Source organism: Aegilops tauschii, chromosome 1 (assembly GCF_002575655.3).
Source record: "Aegilops tauschii subsp. strangulata cultivar AL8/78 chromosome 1, Aet v6.0, whole genome shotgun sequence".
Lineage (NCBI taxonomy): Eukaryota > Viridiplantae > Streptophyta > Magnoliopsida > Poales > Poaceae > Aegilops > Aegilops tauschii.
This window is the reverse complement of record NC_053035.3, coordinates 501,178,587-501,196,296: the sequence shown is the minus strand read 5'-3', so window position 1 is coordinate 501,196,296 and position 17,710 is coordinate 501,178,587. Positions and strand designations below refer to the sequence as shown.

Genomic DNA, 17,710 nt, shown 5'->3' with positions numbered 1-17,710 from the left:
CCCTCCCCGTATATAAAGGAGTGGAGGAGGGGGAGGGCCGGCCCTCTCTATGGCGCGCCCTTGGAGGAGTCCTACTCCCACCGGGAGTAGGATTCCCCCCTTCCAAGTAGTAGGAGTAGGAAGGAAAGGGGAAAGAGAAGAGAAGGAAGGAGGGGGCGCAGCCCCTCCCCCTAGTCCAATTCGGACTAGGCCTTGGGGGGGGGGGCACAGCCTCTCCTCTCTCTTTCCCCTAAAGCCCAATAAGGCCCATATACTCCCCGCGAATTCCCGTAACTCTCCGGTACTCCGAAAAATACCCGAATCATTCGGAACCTTTCCGATGTCTGAATATATTCGTCCAATATATTGATATTTACGTCTTGACCATTTCGAGACTCCTCATCATGTCCCCGATCTCATCCGGGACTCCGAACTACCTTCGGTACATCAAAACACATAAACTCATAATATAACCGTCATCGAACTTTAAGCGTGCGGACCCTACGGGTTCGAGAACAATGTATACATGACCGAGACACGTCTCCGGTCAATAACCAATAGCGGAACCTAGATGCTCATATTGGCTCCCACATATTCTTCGAAGATCTTTATCGGTCAAACCGCATAACAACATACGTTGTTCCCTTTGTCATCGGTATGTTACTTACCCAAGATTCGATCGTCGGTATCTCAATACCTAGTTCAATCTCGTTACCGGCAAGTCTCTTTACTCATTCCGTAATACATCATCCTGCAACTAACTCATTAGTTGCAATGCTTGCAAGGCTTATAGTGATGTGCATTACCGAGTGGGCCCAGAGATACCTCTCCGACAATCGGAGTGACAAATCCTAATCTTGAAATACGCCAACCCAACAAGTAGTTTCGGAGACACCTGTAGAGCACCTTTATAATCACCCAGTTACGTTGTGACGTTTGGTAGCACATAAAGTGTTCCTCCGGTAAACGGGAGTTGCATAATCTCATAGTCATAGGAACATGTATAAGTCATGAAGAAAGCAATAGCAACAAACTAAACGATCAAGTGCTAAGCTAACGGAATGGGTCAAGTCAATCACATCATTTTTCTAATGATGTGATCCCGTTAATCAAATGACAACTCATGTCTATGGTTAGGAAACATAACCATCTTTAATTAACGAGCTAGTCAAGTAGAGGCATACTAGTGACACTCTGTTTGTCTATGTATTCACACATGTATTATGTTTCCGGTTAATACAATTCTAGCATAAATAATAAACATTTATCATGATATAAGGAAATAAATAATAACTTTATTATTGCCTCTAGGGCATATTTCCTTCAATCCTCCCGTTGCAACGCATGGGCAATTACCTAGTTTATAAAAAAATTAATATTATATGTATATGAAAATGTATAGCGGGTATGAAAAGAAGTAGACATGTATCAAAAAATGTATTAGATGTATACGAAAAATGTACAACGTGTACCAAACATATATTAGAAAATTGTTAATCATGTATTTGAAAAATGGTAAACGTGTCTAAAAATTATGCATATGAAAATGTATACATGCGTTGAAAAAATAAAAAGAAAAATGGGGGGGGGTGGGGGAGGGAAGAAAAAACCCGAAAGAAACCAAAGAAAATCGGTAAAACTGACGAAAGAAACAAAGGAAACCAAATGAAAAACTGAAAATAAAAAAACGAGAAAAATGAAGAAAATAAAAAGGATAAAAACCATGAAAGAAACAAATAAAACGGAAGAAAAAAGCGACTGGGCGAAGCGTATGTTTCTGAGACAGCGTGCGAGCGAACATGGGCCGGCCCGGTAAAGAAAACGAGCGACCGCCCCTCAAAAAAGAAAAAAAAAGAAAAAAAGAAAGCAAACGAGCGACCGGGCGGAGCGTATCCTTTTCCTCTTCTTTCTCGATCTGCAGTCGGCGCAACCTCGACGAAGCCCTCATGGCGATGGCGGTCCGCTCGGTGTGCAAGCGGCTCGGCGGCCGCGGCCTCCGCCCGTCGCTGACCGCGGCGGTGGCGCAGCATCCCCAGCCCACGCCCTCTCGGTTCCTGCACTCAACGGTAAGCCCCCCCGCCCCCTTCACGCATCGGTGGAGTCGGAACCCCAACCCTAAGCTAATGCGGATTCTTCATCCCCATCACGGGATGCGGGTACTAAATTAGTCGTGACCGTCGAGGTTACGTTCAGGTGGTCACTATTTTTGCAATTTGTTTGTCATGTGGTTAACCTGAATACTCTGTAAGGTGGTTGATAGGGATGCCAGATCCCTAGCTAATACTCTCTTGCTCCCTGGAATTTGGGTTGCCTTCCCAAACACAAAGGGGTGCTGGGCGTTATAAATTTGAAAATTTAGAACCAAGCGTTACAATACATAGACAAATTTATTCACAATGACGGATGTGCCTTGGGTGATGTTGGTTTGGCAAAAATACTATGACAACACCCCTCCTCATGCCATGCAACCCTGTGGATCTTTCTGCTGGAAAGAGGTTTTTTTTTTCTCAAACATGGATGTATGCAGAGGGATCACCTCCTGTATGGTGAATGCCGGTGACACTGTTCTATTCTGGACGGATGCTTGGGAACAAAATGGCTTGCTGATGGACCAATGCGAGCACCTCTTCGCTTTTGCTCTTTAGGAGGATCTCTCAGTCCAGCAATTCATAGTACCTCAAGACCATCTGCACAACTTTCACCTGCCTCTATCCTTGGAGGCTCGTGAAGATCTTCAGGACCTCCAAATCAAACTGAACAGTGTGCGGCTCGAGCCTTGGAGTCCTGATTATCTGATCTTATGTTGGGGGGATGTACGGTACATGCCAAATAAGTACTATAGAATCTGATTCAGGCAAATACAACCCTCCCCTGTTCTGACCATCATATGGAAATCCAAGTGCATCATGAAACATAAGGGGCGTGTTTGGTTCCTTGGGTCGCACCTGCGTCGCACCCACCATGCAATTTTCCCTGCGTTTGGTAGGCTGCACGTCTCACTGGGCCAGGCCCGGCGGATGCAAAATCAGGCTCCCAGCCAGGCTGAGGGGAAACGCAGGGATCGGCCGTTTCCGCGAGCCAGGCCCGCACCTGCACCCGCGCGTGCAGAGTCGCGAGCTAGGTCTCCTCTTCCGGTCGTCTCAGCTCGCATTTTCCCCCGTTTCCCCTGCCGCTCTCTTCTCTGGTGCCACGCTGCATCTCCTCGTCGGTGCCGAGGCAAAGCTCTCCTTCTCCCTTTCCCCTCCCTTTCTTCCCGAGCTCTGGCCCCTCCCTCCCGTTCCCAGCTATTGGCGACTTGCTCGCCGTCGCTCGCGGCCGCCCGCCCGATCTGGCCGTGATAGCAAGCAGGGGACTCCGGCGGCACGTACACCACCTGCGCGCGCGCACCGGCTGGGCGTTCGCGGCCGCCCGCACGATCCCGCGTGTGAGCAAGCACGGACCCGCGTGCTGTGCCCTTGTTGACGGGGAAAGCCTGGCCGTGGTAGATCTGCCGGACCTTGTGCTTGAGCTGCTGTACCAGTGTGCCCAGTGTTATGCTGCTAATCCCCGACTCCTTGCGAAGCCTACCTTCCAAATATCTAACATGACAGGTTCCCGTCATTGAAGTTTCAGACTAGTGCTCTTCATAATGAGATAATTTAACTTGCTGCTATTTAGTTGCTTTGAGGTACAGATAAACTGTCGAAAACTTCCAAGTACTAACTACGAGTATGTCTTATTTGTTGTTTTCACAGGCTACAGTTCAGAGCCAAGTTCTTAGTTCAGGTTGTCTACAATTTATCATCTATTGCTTGGTTCGGCCGCTGGCCTTGTAGAGGTCCGATCTGGTTGTGAGAGCTGCCTATGGATTTGAGATGATTTTGCATATTTCTCTGTTAAGAATAATTTGTGCATAATTTTCTTTTGATTTGATCTGGAGGAAGAAGAACAAGAGAGAGAGAAGCTAGTTTTGTTTTGTATTTGTGTTGTGGGGATCAAGAGATCAGCAATACACGGTAAAAAAGGTGCCTTAGGAGGGCTGGCTGTTCCGTGCATGTATGTTAAATATAGGACCTCATGAATGCTGATACTGGAATACACATATTTGGTTTCATTCCCTGTTTAGCTGACTCTTTGATTCACATGATCTTCATACGAAGTTTGCAAGATTCAGAATATTATGATTTCTTATCTGTGTTTGATTCAGAATGTTCTTTTACTTCACTCAGCAAAGATATCTAAGTTGGAGTGTATGTCACCAAAACAATCTTTTAATTATTTTACATACTTGTACAAACACCTAGAATCAAATTCCACATCTATCATATTGTTCAGCCTCATGCATCCTACCAAACAACATCTGAGATGAGCCTGGTCCATATCATGCAAGTACACCAAACATACATCTCAACTCCTTCTTGCATCAGCTCAACCAGGCCAACCCCAGCCAAGCTCCTTCATGCAATGCAGGTTGGATGCACCCAGGGAACCAAACACGCCCAAGGTTTTTACTTGGTTATGGCTCATGGATAGACTGAACACTAGGAATATGCTTAAGAGGAGGTGCTTTGATATTGGAGAGGATCTTTCTTGCCTGCTTGTGTGATGATAACGTGGAAGAAACCACCATACACCTATTCTTTGCTTGCACATTCAGTGCTTCTTGTTGGAATACCATTCATATTCGTATTACCTGGGATACCACAAGGGATCTACCTGAGATGATGAGCAATGCTGCTACTGCCTGGCCGCATAAATTGTTCAAAGAAATTGTGTACCTGGAATATCTGGAAGCAAAGAAACTAGAAATACTTTGATGGTGTGACTCCTACATTGGAGGTCGGGCTGCTATGATTAAGGAGGATTTAAATCAACTTAAGTTCAGGGTCTCCCCTGATCTACCTGACTTCCTAACCTCTTCTGTAAATTCCATTGTACTCTGCATGTTTAATTAGCAACCTAGCGCTTCCTTCTCATTTACCAAATGCTACAATATGAATCTGAAAGAAGGGCATAATAATCCTGGGTTCAGAATTTGCTTGATATGCTGCTGGTCTTCATTTACTTGCATGCTTGGCTGAATTTAGCTGTGTGCTAGTGCATGCTGTCAGACTCAAGTGCTGAATGACATTATCGTTACATTGTTTGCCAATTGATTGATTGCACGCCTCTTGGAATCTTTTTGAGTGCTACTGCTGTCATAAAGCATATATACCTGCTCTACTTCTGAGATAAACTTCGATATTGATCTGTTCCTGATTTGGGTTAATGCGGTTTCTCCCTGTCTTGCTCTGTCAATAACAATGCAGAAGGCGGCCACAACTCATTCAGCTGAGATCCAGCAGGTCAAAGAGGAGCTCTACCACATGATGTCCGAAAACAGGGACAAGATAGGAAACCAGAAGGGCCTGATCAAGCACCTCTCATCCCATGTGGAGCCTAAACCCGAGGACCCTGTCTGGTATGATCTTGAGCCCGGTATAGTTCTATATGCCTGTTACGGTCTTGGTTTACAACGGCTCTAATATCTCTTGTACTGCCCTGCAGGCGCTTCTATCGCAGGGCAAAGTGGTACCATTTAGTCATGATGTATAGCCCAGCATTCCTTTATGGCTACATGTCTATGTGTGATGTGCCTGATGGCAAGAAGGAGATGACGCCAGCTGAGAAGGATGATTTTAACAAGAGGATGGCCGCGTTGATGCCCAATGTAGAACTTTGAGGACAGCTAGTTGCATAGCGACTAACCCCAGCACTTTATGTAGTTGCCATTGCTCTGTTTGGACACTGCGGCTTTGTTAGACTAAATTATATGTTAAGACTGAGTTATCAGTGAGAATGTTATGGTAAGGCTGAACTAACTGTGATGCTTGGTGAAAAGTTCTATCTTATATGTTAAGACTGAGTTATCAGTGAGAATGTTGGCTCAAGTGGTATAGTACTATGTTGATGTCATTTGGGTGTCTCTTGGCAAGTAGTTTATTTGTGTAAGGATGTGGGAGCTATTTGCTCACACTGTATTTCATTTGTCTTATGCAGAGCTGAAAACGTGCTTGTGTGGAAAGGGTTTAGCATCCTTTCAATGTAACCTATGATGACTATTTGGTTACTCTGCTGTGTTCTGTAACAGTAAGACATGATTGATCTCTAACTGCCCCAGTGTGTCAAGATAATTCCATTTTTGTGACTTAGCAGTACAGTTTCATGTACCATTAATCTTTAGAGGGAATGAAGATCAGGAGTGTGGACTTCCGAGTCTGGTTCGCGCGAGCTTTTCCCCTCCTCCCGCGACGCTCCCGCGAGCGTTCGGGAGGCTAAACCTAGCGCCGCCGCCCACCCACCCCTCCTCCTCTCCCCCTCCCTCGCCGCCGCCAGGGGGCGCGAGCGGGCGAAGCCGGATCGTCGCCGGCGGCGGCGAGGTCCTCTTGTCTCCTAGCGGGGGGGGGGGGGGGGGGGGGGGGGGGGACGGCGCGGGCCGGATCTCTCGGGCCGGGACGCGGTGCTCGTTCCGGGCGCGGCGGCGCAGCTGCGCTCCGGCGTGGGCCTGCGATGGTTGCGTGGCGGCGGCGTGACAGGCGGCAAGGTCGGTGGGTGGTGTCGGCGGCGGCTGCTCCCCTGCAGCGCCCCGGCGTCGACTCTGGCGCTGCGGGTCGAGTTCGACCGGGTCGCGGGCGGCCCTCTCTCTATGGCTCGGGTGGGGGAGGGGGGCCGGCGCAGCAGCGATGGCGGTGAGCGTCCCCATTCAGCCGGGCCCTTTGCGGCGGGACGGCGGCGCTCAGCACGGGGAGACCCCCCTGCCGGCTTCCCTTGGGCGCGGCGACGGCCGATCTGGTTCCCCTTCCCCTTCTTCGGCGTGCAGCGGTGGCCGGTGCGCCCCGCCTTCTTCGGCGTGCAGCGGTGGCCGGTGCGCCCCGGCTGGTCCGGGCATGTTGCTTCGTTACCTCGTTACCGGTATTGTTCTCTTTTCTCGTTATCGTGTTCTGGCATCCCCGTGATCAAATCACAAAGTGTCTGGCCAGACGATGATGGATACCGTAACACCGAAAGGGCCCAGAGATATCTCTCCATCGTCGGAGGAGCAAATCCCAATCTTGAGCTATCAAGTTACTTGACACACTTTTCCATGAACCCGTAAGCCGCCGTAATAGCCACCCATTTACGGATGACGTTTAACAAACCCCAAAGTTCATGAAGCAAGCATGAAGAAACTCGATACTCTCATGGTCTAAGGAATCATGCAAACGTTAACCATCTCTGTGTTATGTACCAATAAACTTGTGACGAATGAATCTCATAGCATAACATCAATCCGGGTCGATTCAACACAAATGTTCTCTTAACATTGTGCCCTCAAGGTTGCTGACATAGACATGCCCATGATCAGGAAAACATAACCATCATGCAACACTTGAGCTAGTCTTAGAGGCCAGACTAGGAATACATTTTACCGTTTATTATTCCACACGTGCATATGAGTCTTCCTCCGAGCCTCGTGGTTATTGCAGACTCGAGAACCATAGCAGTTATAGCATGGAACATAAACAAAATTATGAACTCGGAGATAAATAATATCATTTATTATTGCCTCTAGGGCATATCTCCTACAGACTCCCACTCGCCACAGTAACTAGTTTGAACAAATTCCAACTAACTGTGCCACCACATTGTGTGTTACACAAAACCCTTAACTTAAATCGAAAATCGCAGGGTGAAAAGATGAAGACTATCGATGTAACATTTTACAACGAACTCTTCATGATCTCCGCTTGCAAGAAAACATATCATCAGTACTTACTCTAGTACTCAATGACATCTTTCACTGTTGTCCCACGATCAGTACTTTGATCACTTTAGTATCCATACTCGCAACACCATGGGAGTATCGGACATATCTGGTTGTTTTACATACCATGGAATACATGATTAATCCAAACACAAAAGTGTGTGGAATCTGCATCATGTATTTTACTCATCAGTGTTTTGGGACACCGAGTCTTGCAAAAACTCTTTCCATGTGACTTTGGCAAGAATCACTCCTTGGCGTTTTAAATGCTAAAAGGTTTTAGCATCTTGTCAATATGTATTCATTGCTTAGCCCCATTAGGTAAATCTATCTCCATAGATCATCATGCCTAATATTGAGGCTATTTAGCCTAAGCACTTCATCGAAAAACTATTTTCAAATGAAGTCCTAATTTGTGTCAAGAAATTTATTTCCAATTACCAATGTGCCAAACACATAAGGTTTTTAGAAATATTATTACGCTCCCACTTACTTTCTTGAATTACAAGCATCTTCGTTACCCATTGATGAAGTCAAAACCCCTTTGACCATTTCATCAAAACCCGAAGATTCCAACTCCATTTTGCTCTCTTCTGTCCATTGCTGGAACTCTGAAGTTTGCATACCTACTAGCATCCTCTGGATCGACAAATTACTTTGGACTGTATCATATACAAGTCCTAGCTTTCATTTCCATCAGATGGAAATCCTTTTATCATCCATGTTTCATATCTCATGATTGAAATATGTATTAATTGCTAGTTCAACCCGAACCGACTTTAAGCATCGCTACGATGAAAACAACCTCATCGTAGTCAACTCTTGAACTTGTTATTTCAACAAGTCGAGCTTTATGGTTTTATCCGTATCAGTTTTAAGTTCCATAAATATTCTTTAGACTCTAAGTCTTCCGAAAGGTGTATCAAGGTTTTAATCTTGAATCACTTATATGGAAACTAACTCGGGTTGTATTGGCATTTAGCCAATTCCGGAGTCAGGGCCCATCAACGCTTCCTTGTGTATCGTAGGTATAATGTTGTCTAACAACAATATCTCGTTTGCGCACCTGAGAGGTTTGCACGAGCCTTGCCTACGTGGTTCAGCTGCAAGTTCGACCGAAGTTCATACATTTTATTGTAGAGACTTCCGTATCAGTCGCGGTAGGAAACTCTGGAATTACTTCCAAGGTCTCTTTCCTTTGATCTGATGACGTAGATACTATTTATCTCGTCGAGTTGCACTATTCTCCCACTCACCTTTTTGAAAGAACCATTCTCTTTAAAAGCACACCGTTTCGCGGCAAAACTATTTGCCTCGGTATAGTGAGGGAGGAATACCCAACATTTTGGTATAACCTACAAAGTAGCACTTGTCTGATTTGGAATAGGTTTGTAACCTTTTACACAAGCCCCATATTCCAAATGTTAAGAAAAGATATAACATGGTTGGGCGTACCATACCATGGCTTCATTTCAACAGACCCGATGTAGCTCTTTTCAGTGTAAAAGCCGCAGTCTCTAAAGCATCACTTTAAAAGGGATAATGGCAAATTTATTTATGTCATCTTTCACCTTACCATGTCATAAATGGTTTGATTACATCTCCACAGACTTTCCACTTGCAGTGGTGTTCCGGGAGGTGCAAGTTATGAAACCCCTTTCACAACTCATCAGACATTCGCTAAACATGTAACTCAAATATTCCTTTGTGCAATCAAATTGCAGAAACATAATTTTCTTGTTACAATAACTTCTACTTCATTTTTGAGAACCTTTCGAATGATTTCAAAAGATCCAGACTTACGTCTCATCAAGTAAATATCCATATATCTACTTGAGTCATTTCTGAAGATAAATAAATCCACCACTAACAACACTTATCGGACTACACACATCAAATGTATGATCACTAATAAGTTTGTTGTTCGTTCCTTATGGCCTGTGAACGGTATTTTAGTCACTTCACTTTTCGGAGGAAAGTTGCAAGTGTCAGATGATTCAAAATCAAGAAGACTTCAAAATCCATCATAATGGAATTTTCCATGCGGTTTCTCCAATGTGACCAAATGTAGTGCCACACTTGTGTGGTATTTTTTTAGTCTTGCGACATTTAGCGTCAGTGTTATGGATGTATCATATTACCATCAATATTCATAACATACATGCCATCTTGGATGGAAGCATGGCCCTTCATGTTATTCATAATACTTAACAACAATTGTTGTTTTTATGAACAACTCTTTTGCAACAAACATTGTGCAATGGGCTAGAGTGTATGAAACTCTAAAATGAATTATGAAAGTAAACCCAGAGGTATTGTATTATTATCAATATTCATAACATACATCTCATTCATAATGAAAGTATTGCCCTTGTGTTATTCATAACATCGAACATAAAAAGTTCTCTTATGAACAACCTTCTTGCAAGATACCTTATGCAATGGGATAGAGTTTGTAAAACTCTAAATGAATTATGAAAATAAATACAGACGGCAATACACCGATGGAAGGTATAGTAACATTTACTATGTTCCCTGTGTATACCTTAACCTCATTTCTAGCTAGTCTTTCAGGCCATAGTAGTTCTTACATCGAGTTGCAACAGAATGCAATCGAGCGGGCAATTTTGTGATGAACTCACAATACCCAAGAATTAGTGATTAACATGTTTAACCATAATTCGCAAGAACTATATCTTTGACCAGCCTTCTATACATCAAAAACTTGTATGACATTCATACATGAGCTGGATATTCCAGTCTTCTTTCCTTTTGCCTTTATACTTCTAACAGTTTAACTTTTAGTATTTCTCCTACTCTCAGAAGAAGCACCCAACTTAAGAGTGGCATTAGCCCCGGACTTCCTAGGCGTGTAAGTCATACTAACACCCTTTGGACACTTCCTTTCTCTTTAAGTTGTTGTTTTATTCACCTTTCATTATATGACAGGCGTTCTTCTGGATCCCTTTCCCAACAGTCAAATGCATAGTAAACACTTTTACTAATACTTGCAAACAAACATTGCTTTGTTTGTATCTGAAAATAATTTTCAGTTTCATGAATATCATATAACTATCCCAACTTTCGAAGTTTGGGTTTCATGGAAGCAAACATATTCTACTTGACTGTAACAGAATCCTAGCTTTTGGATCGAAGGACGAGAGTCACATGATCCATAGCATTAGCGGGAGGATACGGAAAGCATGCGATAGGACAATGTCCTTCTCGGCACTTTTGAGGACAATCCTCATATTACGTTACCAATCGTAAAGTTTTAACCAGATATTTAACAGCTATTCAATTTTAATAGGGAAGGTGGAAATGCGAGCCATTATTCTACAACTATTATGCAAGAAACACTTAGACAGTGTTCATAATTAATTGCACTTAGAATTAAACATGTTAATTCAACAGTGCGCTCCCACTCAAATCAATATCTCTCACAATTAATTTTGAGTGATACAAGATCCAGACTTCAATTCATCGCCATAGAATCATCATCTCATAACGGGAATTTTAATCGGTAGGCCAACTTGCCGATCACATCTCTATGTGACTCTTGCTCATCTTTCGATGCGTGTGTTCCGAGCTCAGGACGATCCTGCCATGAACGTCAAGACAACCAAGTGATCTTGCTGCGAGGTCTGACCTCACCCGCCTCACACTTCTCTAATCGTTCGTACCCATGCATCCATGGCGCACCCCGAAAAGATAGGTGCCGTGACGGTGCTACACTTGGGAGAACACTAACTACTTGATATTTTAAGTGAGAGATCACCCTAATAAAAGCGACTACCGCGCAATCAAGAAGGGTGCATCATAAGGGATAAACATCTCAGGCAATTCATAATAGCATGATATGGTATAGCCCTTTCTGACGGAGAAGTATTTTATTTCTTCGTCTTCGGCATTCGCGTCGGTGTTCACCTTCGCGAAGATTGCCACCACCTTGTCGATGCACCAGATAATATTGCTATCTCTATAGCTAACAAAATAATGCATTACAACAAGGTTGACACGCAGGTCATTAAAGTGCAATCATATGGCTCCAGCCATCATGCCGAATCATGACACGCAGGTCATGTTAATCAAATTACATCATATAGTCATCTCATACATAATCGAATTAGTATGAGCACTGCTATACCACATCACATGCACATCCTGCAAAACCAAGTTAGACGCCTCTAATAGGTTTATGCAAAATTTTATTTTACGTGGCTTCTAAGGTTTTGACTTAAACCGCAGCTACCAACGTTTTATCATCAAGTATGATTATTCAAGTTGCTACATTAACATCTCGGGGTGTATGAAACACGGGATAATTAAATCTCGAGCCCCATACTAAACTTCGTCATACGCATGACCCCCGTGCAGATCATATCTGCAATGCCCTTTCATCTGCGAATTTCATCTTTCTTTTGACTACGGCAGAACCCAAAGAACTGATAGCACTTCCATGATCAATCAGGATCACGGATTGCCAGAACTTTGTCAAATTCCACCATGCTGTCTTGAGATTGAGAAAACGCAAATTCTAGGGAAGCAACAAGAACCTCGGGTAACAGATTTCATCTGTCACCCGCATAAATAATTTTCAGCAATAGATCTCATCTACTACCTAATTATATTATGCAATACCCATACATCTCCATGTATTCTAGATCGAAACCTGCATCTACGCATAGCACGGCTCTTGATGCCACTGTAGGGGAACGCAACAGAAAACAAAAAATTTTCGACCTACGCACCAGCCCAGGACCACTATGGAGACTACATACATGGTTTGATCTTTTTCGTCACCGACTCGTAGCGCAGCGGGAAGTAGAGTCGATGACGATCGGCGGTGCAGATCCCCGCAGCTAGGATTTACAACCTCCCAACCGCGAGGATGTATACCCTTATCTGCTCCTCAGACAGCCCTCCGGGAGGCGGTCGAACAGCCCCCCGGACGGTGTCGCGGACAGCCCTTCGAGAGGACCTTCGAAACTCGAACGGTCACTCGGACAGCCCTTCGGGAGGACCTTCGAAACTCGGACGGTCACATGGACAGCCCTTCGGGAGGCACTCACGAACTAAGACCGAAACTACGATCTCTCTACAGAGTTGCACACATACGGTGTCATCTATCCGGCAGGGCTTCGCCGTCCAGAACTAGTTCCTGCCGGAACCCAGACAGCCTTACGGCTCTACGGAACTCTTTTCGTGGGAGGGAGAGAAGAAGCCAGATAATGCATGGCATGTGTATGAGAGCAAGGGATGAGTGTGGAGGGCTGCCCCTCCACCTCTATTTATAGGAAATCCCAAGGGGGTAGGGTAGTTTCACAAAAAACCCAAAATGCACATGAATGAAGTCCTTCCACAAGGACCTAGGAGTGAAACCAAGGAACAAGAGGGTCCCCAAGGGGGGATACCCCATGTGGCCGGCCACACCCCCATGAGGGGCCCAAAAAATGGCTCCTATCCATCCATGTCATCCCCAAGATCTTTTGGAGCAAAGCCCCAAAAGGTGGCTTTCCATAAAGTAACCATAAAGCTGATTTTCACTATTCACGACGACATTTTTCAGCGTCTGATCGAACTGAAAATATTTATGTGGGCTAAGAACATTTCCAGTACCCACTAAAATGATTTTCAACGCGTTCCGAAACAATTCCGGTTTTAGTGATTTTCATCTGCGAAACGCATCTGAAGTGGCTCCGGCAGCTCCGGAACATTTCCGGTTTTTATCTCAGAAAATTCCAAAAAGCTTCCAGAATGATTCTGGCATCCTCCAAGAATTATCAGGCATGTGCCGAAACCAATTTGACTTAATGGTGTATCCCGAAACAACTTTTCGGTATCATCGAAACTTATCCGATGACCTCTCTCTGCGGTACGATTCCGCTGTCCGAAACTTTTCGATGTCCGAAACTTTTCCGGTGATTTTCTCTCAGACTCCCTGTCTAGTATTCAGCAGATAGATGACCCTTAAGCGTGTGACCCTATAGGTTCGGTGAAGTATAGACATGACCCGGAACCCCTTCCGATCAATGATCAACATCGGAGCCGTGGACACCCACATTGACCCCCTATACCCACACGAATAAATATTCGAGTGAACCTCCAGTTGCCGTGTGCTATTCCTGTTGCTTCGCGATATGTTACAAATACCCGAGGTGAGACATATTGGCATTCCCGTGGATCAACAACTTGTCCACTATGCTAGTTACCTCGTTACCGGTATTGTTCTCTTTTCTCGTTATCGTGTTCCGGCATCCCCGTGATCAAATCACAAAGTGTCTGGCCAGACGATGATGGATACCGTAACACCGAGAGGGCCCAGAGATATCTCTCCATCGTCGGAGGAGCAAATCCCAATCTTGAGCTATCAAGTTACTTGACACACTTTTCCATGAACCCGTAAGCCGCCGTAATAGCCACCCATTTACGGATGACGTTTAACAAACCCCAAAGTTCATGAAGCAAGCATGAAGAAACTCGATACTCTCATGGTCTAAGGAATCATGCAAACGTTAACCATCTCTGTGTTATGTACCAATAAACTTGTGACGAATGAATCTCATAGCATAACATCAATCCGGGTCGATTCAACACAAATGTTCTCTTAACATTGTGCCCTCAAGGTTGCTGACATAGACATGCCCATGATCAGGAAAACATAACCATCATGCAACACTTGAGCTAGTCTTAGAGGCCAGACTAGGAATACATTTTACCGTTTATTATTCCACACGTGCATATGAGTCTTCCTCCGAGCCTCGTGGTTATTGCAGACTCGAGAACCATAGCAGTTATAGCATGGAACATAAACATAATTATGAACTCGGAGATAAATAATATCATTTATTATTGCCTCTAGGGCATATCTCCTACAGATCTCACTTGTTCTAGTTCAAATAATTCACCGTTAGTGTGTGATGCCTGTCAGCGTGCTAAGAGCCACCAACTACCTTATTCTACGTCTTATCATGTCACTACGGTACCTCTTGAATTAATACATTCAAACGTTTGGGGTCCAGCTATTGCTTCTTGGTGTTACATTCAGACAAGTATTATGTTAGCTTTGTTGATGACTACATGCCTTTCACTTAGATTTATTTGCTTAAACACAAGTTTGATGTTGAGCAAGTTCTCTATAATTTTCAGGCTCATGTCGAACACCTTTTGGATTGTAAAATCAAGGCCGTTCAGTCCGATTAGGGTGGTGAATACCACAAACTCCATTGCTACTTTCAACGCACGGGCATCTCTCATCGTGTGTCCTGTCCACATACATCTCAGCAGAACGGTATTGCCGAGCACAAACACCGTCATTTGATAGAGACCGGCCTTGCTTTACTTGCGCACTCGTCTCTCCCACTCCGGTTTTGGGATGAGGCTTTTCTTACGGCATGTTACCTCATCAACCGTATGCCCACTCCGGTTCTCAACAAGGACACACCTTTGTTCCGTTTGATTCATGTTCAGCCCAACTATTCCTTGGCTGGCCTAGTCTTCGCAAATACAATGCTCACAAGCTTGAGTTCCGTTCCAAGATGTGCATATTCCTTGGCTATAGCCCTCTGCATAAGGGCTATAAGTGTCTTGATCGCACCTCGGGGAGGATATATATTTCTCGTGACATTGTTTTCGACGAGACTGTTTTTCCTTATTCCAACCCAGGTGTTTCGGTTGACATTGCTTCTCTTGAACATGCCATCACCTTTCCATCTAATGAACCAATTTCGGATGTCCATGTGCGCAAATATGACATGTCCTATTTATCATCTAACTTGTTACCTGCAGGCGATGTTGCTTTGTTTTCTTCCCAGGAAACCGTCGCTGCTCCTGCGCCCGACGTTGTGATCGACGTGCATGCATCGGACGTGCATGCCACGCCTGCCGATGCTGATCCACCCGCCTCGCCAGTTGGTGAGTCCGCGGCCTCGGGTCGGTTGCCGGCTACGTCTCCCGGGCTGCCACGCTCGCCCGGTTCCCCCGCATCGCCTGGACCGGCCCAGCCCACCGTTTCGGCCTCGTCTGGGTCGCCGGTCGCGTCTCCCGGGCTGTCATCCTCGCCCGGCTCCCCGCGTCGCCTGGACCGGCCCAGCCCACCGTTTGGCCCCGGCCCGTGTCACCTGTCGCTGAGTCCTCAGTCGTGACACCACTGGCCGGGTCTCCGTCGCAGCCGCCACCTTCTACCGGCGATGTAGCTCCAGGGCATGCCATGGTCACGCATCACCGTGATCATACGCGCAAGGACAAGACTTACACCGATGGCACGGTTCGGTATGACTCCCGTCGACGTGCATTTTTCGCCGCGCCGGTTTCTCATCATGATGCTCTTGGTGAATCCGCGTGGCGTGCCGCCATGTCTGAGGAATTTGCTGCTCTTCGTCACATGAACACCTGGGTGTTGGTGCCTCGGCCTCCCGGTGTTAATGTTGTGTGTTGCAAGTGGATTTTCAAAACCAAGCATCGTCCGGATGGTTCTGTCGACAAGCACAAAGCTCGCCTTGTTGCTCGCGGTTTTACTCAACAGCAAGGGATAGACTATGGAGGTACTTTCAGCCCAGTGGTGAAGCCTGCCACGGTTCGCCTGGTTCTCTCTCTTGCTGTGTCTCGTGGGTGGAGCCTTCGACAGATTGATGTGAGTAATGCTTTTCTACACGGTTACTTGGCCGAAGATGTCTACATGCAGCAGCCCCCCGGATTTGAGGATGCTCTTTATCTCTTTCATGTCTGCAAACTTTAGAGGTCCATCTACGGGCTCAAGCAGTCGCCTCGTGCCTGGTATGCTCGGTTGAGTAAGCGCCTCTCACAGCTTGGTTTTGTTGCCTCCAAAGCATACACGTCCTTGTTCATCTTTTCACACGGTGCTATTCAGATATACATGTTGGTGTATGTTGATGATATTGTGATTGCTGGCTCTACACCCGTTGTGGTTGATCGCCTTGTGCAGTCCTTGTCTGCTAGTTTTCCCATCAAAGACTTGGGTCGGCTGGAGTACTTCCTTGGATTGGAAGCGTCCTTTCATTCAGGGGGCATAGCATTGACACATAAAAAGTATGCGCTTGATCTTCTTCACCGCGTCAACATGGAGAACTGCAAGTCCACTTCCACTCCACTTGCTACATCCGAGCGCCTCTCACGTCACGGTGGTGCACTACTGGGTACTGATGACTCTTTCAGGTATCGCAGTGTAGTTGGAGCACTTCAGTATTTGACACTCACTCGTCCCGATATCTCCTTTGCTGTGAACAAAGTGTGTCAGTTTGTGTCTCAGCCTACGGAGATTCATTGGGAAGCAGTCAAGCATATTCTGAGGTATGTCAAAGGTACGCTTGACACAGGACTACGGATTCGTAAGTCCCGATTTACTGGAGTCAGTATATTCACCGATGCAGACTGGGCAGGCTGTGTTGATGACAGGCGTTCCATTGGTGGCTTTGCTGCGTTTGTTGGACCCAATCTTATATCTTGGAGTTCAAAGAAGCAGCCTACAGTCTCGAGATCTAGCACCGAGACAGAGTATAAAGCATTGGCCAATGGCGCGGCTGAAGCCATTTGGATAGACTCAGTTCTCACAGAACTTGGAGTTACACAGCAGTGCACACCCATATTGTGGTGTGATAATTTAGGGGCAACTTACCTGACGGCGAATCCAGTGTTTCATGCTCGGACCAAACACATTGAGATTGATTTCCATTTTGTGAGGGAACGAGTAGCTGTAGGTGCATTGGAAGTCAGGTTCATTTCAACAGATGATCAGCTAACGGATGTATTTACTAAACCCGCTACCAGTCAGATGCTAGACCGCTTCAGAACCAATCTGAACCTTGTAGGTAGTTCAGATTGAGGGGGCATGTAAAATAGGGTCTAGTTTGCATATATTGTATTTGTACACGTATACGGATACGTATGTAATTGTAATCTGATCATCTATATATTGAGACGTGAGGTGGATGTAACCCCACGCAAAACCCT

General features: G+C 45.6%; 1 protein-coding gene across 1 annotated transcript; it reads left to right on the top strand.

The window, feature by feature from the left end:
* The first annotated feature begins 1,828 nt into the window (after positions 1–1,828).
* On the top strand, positions 1,829–5,877 carry LOC109764429 (uncharacterized). Its single transcript, XM_020323244.4, has 3 exons — positions 1,829–2,045; positions 5,268–5,419; positions 5,506–5,877. The coding sequence occupies exons 1-3, from the start codon at positions 1,926–1,928 to the stop codon at positions 5,678–5,680; spliced, it is 447 nt and encodes a 148-aa protein (XP_020178833.1). The 5' UTR covers positions 1,829–1,925; the 3' UTR covers positions 5,681–5,877.
* Positions 5,878–17,710: the final 11,833 nt, after the last annotated feature.

What these genes read in the sequence shown, in the direction of transcription:
- LOC109764429 (XM_020323244.4), top strand. Translation starts at nt 1,926, where the DNA reads ATGGCGATGGCGGTCCGCTCGGTGTGCAAGCGGCTCGGCGGCCGCGGC. An exon ending in CTCGGTTCCTGCACTCAACG is followed by an intron (nt 2,046 to 5,267) that starts GTAAGCCCCCCC and finishes ATAACAATGCAG; the next exon opens with AAGGCGGCCACAACTCATTC. An exon ending in AAACCCGAGGACCCTGTCTG is followed by an intron (nt 5,420 to 5,505) that starts GTATGATCTTGA and finishes ACTGCCCTGCAG; the next exon opens with GCGCTTCTATCGCAGGGCAA.